Source organism: Amborella trichopoda, chromosome 11, assembly GCF_054954075.1.
Source record: "Amborella trichopoda isolate Santa Cruz 75 chromosome 11, AtrichopodaSantaCruz75HAP2 v2.0, whole genome shotgun sequence".
In the NCBI taxonomy this organism is placed as follows: Eukaryota; Viridiplantae; Streptophyta; class Magnoliopsida; order Amborellales; family Amborellaceae; genus Amborella; species Amborella trichopoda.
In genome coordinates this window covers 7,378,667-7,386,932 of record NC_142346.1, presented here as the reverse complement: position 1 = coordinate 7,386,932, position 8,266 = coordinate 7,378,667, and the positions used below count along the sequence as shown (strand labels likewise).

Here is an 8,266-nt window from a genome sequence, read left to right as displayed (position 1 = left end):
CTCAAAGCTAAATCATTAACCAGCTTCTCATTACACTTTACACCAATCATTGCTGTTTTTCCAAAATTTACTTTCAAACTCAAAACCAACTCACAACAAATCAAAAACCTTTCAATCTCGTCAATTTATTCTTTATCCGCGCACATCACAAAAAAAACAAAATATCATCCGCATATTAGAGGTGATAAATTCAAGTAGCATTATGAGAGACCTGAAAACCAGAAAAATACCCTCTATCCACAATGTTAGAGATCATCGTAACACTCTTTTGGCATGGACTTTTTTAAGTGTGGTTACTGACAAGGTTGATACCGTATATAAATGTTATCCATTAGGGAATATACAGAGGAAGTGGCCAAAGAACCATTGAACGAGCGACATCCTATTGAAAGTGGTTTGGGAAAGTGAAATGAAGACCTAAAACGCACCAAAAAGAGCAAACAAGAACACGAGGCAAAGGATGTAGGGGAAGACATGGTAGCGGTCCACACACGTACACAGGTGACAGATGCTCAATAAGAGAGATGCATGGAAAGAGAGGCATGTCAATTTAACAGATAAAATTTCAGTTTGTTTCCAATCAAATTTCATTCCAATTCAGCCAGAAACATTACAAATTGGAACCAGTTTTCTTTCATCGCCAACCAAAACTCCTTTTCGAATTTCGGCCTGAAACACCAATTACGTGCACAGAAACACCTCCAAGAGTTCCACACCTTGCAAAGGTGGGTGTAGAGTTCTTTACAGAGAAAAAAAGAAGCATTTCCGAGCTTGCTCTTGGGTAATGAATGAATAAACTTAATTTAACAAGAAAAAATAAGGCGCACACAATAAGATGTGTGATAACAAATAACCCCCGTATAATTCACAGATCAACAAGATGAACACAACAAAACCGAGTTGCCTCTTCTCTAATAAAGAAACAGACAGCTGCTCCCCACCTTTCTTTTCTTTCTTCACCAGAAACAACTTGTTGCACCTTTATCGTCACCAATTTCATTTCTTTGCTAAATGTTTCTATTGAAGGAAATAAGCATCTTCTCTTCCTCGTATGCATTGCCTCATTTGATTAACTCCTCGACTGAAACAAGGCAACCAAAACCCATAAAAAAAAGTCAACCACTGGAAGCACATGTATTCACAAGCAGCAGTAATTTCCAATGGCCCAATAACACACAGTACCTAAGAAACCTCGCCAATTTCAAAATTGGGATATCACCCAGCTTGGCTTTGTCGGGTAGAAAGACAGAGGGAGCACAACCATCACAACTGTACTTATAATCCATAATTCTCATAGGACCGAAGAACCATTGTAACCAGATTTCACCATTGATTAAGGAATTCAAAAGGTCTATGAAGCACCAATTTCATAATAGTGTCAATTGCAATGACATTCTTCTCAGTGACAATGAAGCCTTGTGGGTAGAAAGAGATCTCAGCCCATTAGCTGAGCCATTAGTGATGCGAGAGAAAGAGAGAGCAAAACCCATCATAGCTGAACTGGTAATCCATAGTTTTGGAAAGACCTGATAAGCCCGTCGTACCCAGCAGTAACAATAACCAAACCCCAAGTAGAGGCAGAGATAGCAGAGCGGCAACATGAATCAGTAAAAGGGGGGAGATTTTCTTCAGGCCATGTTGCTGACGCCTTGGAAATGCTATCCAAGAAGAACCCACTACTCAGAGAGAACCCATTACTTAGAGAGAAGCGACAGGACTCTCTAGGGCAAGAAGAGGGTTGAAGGTGTTCAGGGTGATAAGGACTGGTCTTTGAGGAAGGAGGCTGGTCAGGCATGAGACCAGACCATGCAATGGCCACTGATGCACCAGGAGAGAGGAAGTGCTCACAAGACCATGATTTGGTGGGCTTATGAGTTAGGGTATCGGTGAGTTCATAGTTCCATATGTAGATTCGAGAGTCATCGATTGCTGAGACAATGTGGCGTCCATTAGGAGAGAACAAAGCAGATGTCCGATTTGTCGAGTTGCGAGGGCCTGCATGTTGGAAAGATCTCAATAAGAAAACCAACCAAAGAGCACCATTTCCCAAAATTCCTCTCTTCCAAAGATATGTTGCAAAGTAGATCAAAGTCTGAGGACTATAATATTTGTACCAACACCATGAGAAAAATCATGACCAAAGAACTATAAAAGAATAAAAGTGGGGGAAGATAACATGCCTCTAAATTTGCAGACCACATCAACTCCATCAAGAATCCGCACTCTAGAATCAGCAGATGTTACCATAACTCTCTGAGGATCTTTTGGAGAAAACTGCAAATCAAATAACCATAAGCCTAAATGAGTCAAACAAAGGATAGAAAAAGTGTCATGCAAAAATCTGAACATAGCAACAACACCTGAAGGAAAATTATATCAGGAATGATACCTGAAAGCCAGTTATCTTCTTTACCGCCGACTTCTTTTTGCTCCCCAGACATATTTGATCTTCTAGTTGCAACTGGTTCCCTACACGACATAAATATCGCAATTAAGTCTCTTCACTCGAACGTTCGGAATTGAAATATCATAGAGAGATTCCAATTAGTCAAGCTTGTAAACCGAAAATAATACAAGTCAGATCCAACTATCTAAGGCTTGGTAATAATCAAACACCACCAAGATGTAATCATATGCGCTTCCCTAAGCCTGAATTACTAAGAGACCAAGAGCACTTTCTCTGAGAATTTTAAAGGCTCGAGGGGGGTGAAAATTAAATTCAACTAGCAAGAAACCAAGGATCGCCTTCTTTTGTTTTTTTTTAACACCTTGGATAAACTGCCCTTATAAGGCCCTACCAACAGAAACCCCATAAACATCCAATCAGCAACTGCTTGTGCTAACTAGCTATTCATTTTCCCTAGTGCAACTACAATCTGATGACCAATGGGTAACTATGGTTAGAAGCATTGAGAATAAATCTACACTCTAATACTAGAAGATCAACAAGTGTCTTAGTTCTACTAAAATATTAAGTGACGACAGGCATTTTCAGCTTTAAAAATACAGCCTATTTATCTGATTACAGCACAACATGCCTACTAGACAAATACTTCCCTTGAAATTGGAATTAAAAGTCCTCTTGTGTTGAAGCTGATAGAAGGAAAATTCCTACAAAAGAATTTCCATTTCTGACAAGCCTGAACAGTGGTTTCACTTTCAACATGAGAAATTGTACCTAGTGTCCTGGACTTGGAAAACCTACCCTGACATAGCAAGACTTAATCATGCATTGGATTGTAGCAACTGTAGTTACCACTGCCTACCTTAGACAGGCTGAAGATTGGGAGCGAAAATCGGTTATCATAGCTGCACCAGATACATGCATTCCTATGGAAATTTTTGGAAGAGAACAACTGGCTGTAAGTTGGCCTAACAGAAGGGACAACCAGCAAGAGGAATTCACAGCGATGAAAGAGACAGAAATGAAGTCAAGATTGTACTAATGCATTGAGACTTCAAATTGCAATGGCAATACTGCTTATGCACGTCATGTGGTTTAACATTCTACCTAAAAATCAATATGCCTCAACTATAGGACTTAAATACTCACTAAATATGCTATTAACCATACTAATTTTAATTATCAAACTCTTCATTCACCTTACATCTACTTGTAATTAACCTTCTATGTTTTAAAAACTAGCTTGAAGAAGATTTGCTTCTTAAACCCTGTCCTAAACTCACTGAAGATGGAAGGGTTCACATATCAAAACAATAGATAAGCGTATTGAAACCATCCCATAAGAAGCTTAGGAACCACTCTACGAAAAAAAAATGACCACCGCAGCCCAAGCTAGGGAATAACACAAACCATGATCTGTAAGCCCAAACTCCAAAGAAGGAGCAACAAAATTTGTAATATTTATGTATTAAGATCATTAGAATGCATTTCAATATAGGAAGATACACTATGAAATTCATGTAACAACAACCCTATACTATTAATGCAATCATACCTTAAACTCAAAATTAGCCCAGTAGAAAATCATCAAGTACATATTATAATAATCTGCCGTATTAATATTAAGATGTGGCTAGTAGATTAAGGTTTAGATACTCATTTACATAGACAAGTATACCAGCATCAATCAAACAACCCATAAAACCGACACCAAAATATAACTAGGAAATACATACTCAACTATCAAGAAAACAAAGGAGAGAAGATATGTCATAACTGAATAAATTTACAGGTAAATCATTGGAAAGAACAAATCAAATTTCATAAATCAATACAAGCTAAAAATGCTATAAAAAAACAAAGTTAAATATAATTATAGACACCAACCAAAATTTCATTAGTTTTAGAAATATAAGATAAAGAACCTAATACATGTAGGTCCATACCTGATGTATCATAGAAACGGCAAGTACCAGCAATGGATCCAACTATTCCGCCCTGTATGAAAAAGCAAATGGCTAATGATTAAAACCACAAACAAGCAGATTATAACAATACAAAATTCCTACCATAAACATATAATTTGAAGCTAAAGGGATTTTAGTTCATCAAGAAAAACCTAGAAAAAGCCACACAAATACCTGTCCATCTGGCCGGTAACAAACAGCAGTGATAATCTCTCTAACATCAGCCCAATCAACAACTTGACATTCATGAATTCCCCAAATCCGGACCTTCCCATCAATCGAGCCACTGATGAAGTATTTTTCATCAACAGGATTGAACTGAACGCATGTCACTGATGCATAAAGAGAGGATTACATTCAGAGAGAGAAAGGGTAGGAATGACAATAGCTATACAGGCTTCAAAAGTTTACAACCCATTTCAACAGATATAACATCGTACTTTTTAAAGTATTCAAGTAGACATATGAATCACAACATTTCAGGATGAAATGGTACAAGGCAGTCCAATTTTCAGCAATAGTATTGAGCCTTTTATTTTTACGCGTTCTTAACCTGAAAGGAATACTTACCATAGTTATTATGTTGAAACACTTTAACGCATTCATTGCACCCCAATTGCCATAAACGGACAGTTTTATCCTTAGAAGCCGAGAGCAAGTACTGCAAAAACCAGGAGCATGTAGTTAAATGACATTTCATTCATTAATAAGTAGGTATCTACCCTAAGTTATTTATCAAAAAGGAAAAAGCAAAAGGAACAATAAACTAGATAAAGGAAATTTGAGCACTCTCCTAATAGAATATAATTGTATAGAATGACTGACCTTAGACTGGGACCAAGACAGGTCCAAAACAGCACCACAATGTCCAATAAGCTCACACAATGGTTCTTCTGAGATTTTGAAGATATTTTCAGGGAAAACTATGGAAGCCAAACCCTTTCTCTTTCTATTAGGTCCAAGCTTGCCTTTTCTCTCTTCATCAACACAAACAGGAACCAATTCAGATGAACTCTTCAAAGTGAAGTATTTACATGAACCATCTACCTCTGTGGCATCAAAATCAGCAGCTGAAGTATACATCACACGCCAAATACGTACAACCCCATCCTCGCCTCCACTAGCTAGAAGTTCACCATCCAAACTAAACTTCATTGTCCAAATGAATCCCTTATGAGCTCGAGTTTCTTGGGCCATATACAGACCATTGAACTCTTTGCATCTTTTATTGTGAATCTGAACCTTCATTCTAACTGGCCTCTTTACACCTGATTTCAATTCATTCAAACACATTACAGAATCATCTTGCCTGCACATTCCAGCCCTTTGTCTTTTCATGGACGATCCCAATCTCTTCAACCAATTCCCCTTTCTTTGACTCTTAATTTCACTTGAAATCGAGTCTTCTCCATCAATAGAAGAAAACTCTCTACTAAAGAGGCGACGCACAAAATCAGAAATACGCAGAGCTCTATTGAAAGTGATCAATTTGTCAGGCCCATCTTCTCTTAGCCTATTCAACTGGCTACCTTCCCTTGTTTGGGTGAAATTGATCTCCTTTTCTCTCTCCAAATCTGAATCATTTCTACAATACTTCATATCAGATTCTACCCTACTTTCTAAACAAGAGGTGGCCATATATTGATGAGTTTCTCCAATGAAATGCGGATCGGTTCTTAACACAGTCCCACTGGTATCCATGAGCCTTCTCGGACAGAGATTGATTGAGTCACTCGTGACTGAGAAATCCGATTCACAGGACAGATTGATTGATTCACCCTTGCAAGAGAAACCCCAATCAGGAGTCTCGGAAGGATCGAGACCAACATTTTTTGAAGGACCCAATTCTCCAATTAACCCCATGGAACGAAGAAATCTCTCCTTTCTTTCTTTGATGCTTTCAGGCTCATTCCTCCAAATCTCATATCCAACATTCTCAAACTCAGTAATTTCATAGCCTCTCCCTGAAAATTTAGAATCAGAAGAGAAAGAAGACCCCGAAAGTTCATCTGTCGAATCGAAGAATTGTTCCTCCTCTTCTTCACTGGAGGACCCCATTATCATTCAAACATAGAACAAGCCCGTGAATGGCATATGTCCATATGGTTGAGACCCAAAGTCCACAATTTTTTACAGTGCTTGCACATATAAACCACAAACCCAATTATAAAAAATCCCAAATAATCGGACCTAATTTAGTCTTTGTTAGAGCACGCCCACTGAAACATAGAAGCAGTTTCAGGACACCATGGTTTTACAGCTAAATCCATTGTTTAGGACCCAACATGAGGATTCATTGCACCAGAAAAGCAACGATCTCTAGAGAGACAAGAGAGAGGAGGGAACTAGAGAGAGAAAGAACTCAAGGGATTCCTAAGAAAACAATAGCTTGAGGCGTAATGAAAGGTGGAAAACCCAATTGACATTACCTCGAAACCCTAAAAAAAGAGATTGTTAAGCCAGAGAGCACCGTGGTATACGCTATCCCCTCTTCTGCAATTTCAAGTCGAACCCTTCTCCATGAAACCACGTTGAAACCGTAAACTCAAACCCTGAATTGACCGCAACAAAAAAAATTGCAGCAAAATCTAGACCCTAGAGAGAGAAAGAACGCAGGGCATTCAAAGAGCGAAAAGAAAGAGAGCAATCTTTGAGAGGGAGAGAAGCAGAATAGCGATTGAGAGAGATGGGTGCCGATTTTGAGAGAGAGAAAAAAAGAAAGAGAGAGAAAGAGGGAACGTTGTAGGCAGAAAGGAGGTGCCGGAAGGAATTATAACGGGATCTTCGAGGCAAAACACGCACAAACGCAACGGACGGGCCGAAGACACGTGTGGCACGCTTATCAAAACCCAGCTAAGATTTTTCTCTCTCTATACCCGTAGTTAAATCCTAATCCTGATTAAAGCCGGACTCCTTAGTTACATCCATAACAGATTATTTAAAGCACAATAGAAAGTTTCTATTTATTTTTTTGAAACATTTAAATAGAAAGTTTCTTGAAGTTTTAGAATCTCTCTCTAAAATACATACACTTTAGGAAAAATTTTATATAGAGCCAAGGCTATGAACAATCAAATTAGAGCCTACCTCAAAATTTTCATTAGAAGAGGTTGTTTTGATGCCCAAGTATCCTCAAATTGATCATCTCGACATCAAGATGCATGGACATGAGAAAAAAAAAAATTGGATTTCAAAGCTCTGGGTTTCGGATTACTAACTCTGATATCCAAATCTCTCATCTTCAATATGCAGACTACACCTTTATTTTTTGTGAGGTAGAAACACTACAAGTTTCTAACATTGGCAAATTTTTGGATATCTGTGAAGCAACCTTAGGTCTGAGAGTTAATTTTCATAAATCTTCCATGGTTGGGATTTGTTGTGAGGATGGGGTGATAGAGGAGATGGCTGATGTTGTGGTTTGGAAGGTTGGCTCCTTCCCAATGACCTATTTGGGTCTTTCTATCTTTGATTCAAGACTTACGATTGTTGTCTGGGATATAGTGCTTAAAAGAATTCAAAAAAAGTTGGATTTATGGAAGTGCAAGTATCTCTCTTTGGGTAGTAGGGTTACTCTTTTGAAATCGTGTTTGTCAAATCTCCCTATTTACCATGTCTTTGATAAATATACCTACCTCGGTTATAAGAAAATTGGAATAAATGATGTGAGACTTTGTCTCGGGGCTTCTATTCCAATGGGAGGAAGTTCCATTTGCTTAGATGGGATAGGGTATGGATACTTCAAAAAGATGGTGGGTTGGGATTAAGGAGAATTAGGGTGTTTAACCAAGCACTGTTATGTAAATGGTGGTGGAGAAACCTTAAACTCAAGAACCATTTGTGGTATAAAGTTCTTATGGCTAAATATGGAGTTGATAGATTACAGGTGTGGTTG

At 38.3% G+C, this 8,266-nt stretch overlaps 1 protein-coding gene across 2 annotated transcripts; it reads right to left on the bottom strand.

Annotated features, from left to right (window-relative positions):
* Positions 1 to 569: 569 nt before the first annotated feature.
* LOC18444371 (uncharacterized) lies at positions 570 to 7,282 on the bottom strand. Of its 2 annotated transcripts, XR_002282669.2 has the most exons (8): positions 5,197 to 7,282; positions 4,942 to 5,032; positions 4,546 to 4,703; positions 4,351 to 4,402; positions 2,390 to 2,469; positions 2,181 to 2,274; positions 1,183 to 1,995; positions 570 to 1,081 (listed from the first exon to the last, which is right to left on the bottom strand). XR_002282669.2 is itself a non-coding variant. In XM_006854544.3 (7 exons), the coding sequence occupies exons 1-7, from the start codon at positions 6,433 to 6,435 to the stop codon at positions 1,490 to 1,492; spliced, it is 2,220 nt and encodes a 739-aa protein (XP_006854606.2). In that variant the 5' UTR covers positions 6,436 to 7,282; the 3' UTR covers positions 570 to 1,489. The 2 variants fall into 2 exon arrangements, 1 of the variants encoding a protein (XP_006854606.2); XM_006854544.3 differs by having other exon boundaries at positions 570 to 1,995.
* Positions 7,283 to 8,266: the final 984 nt, after the last annotated feature.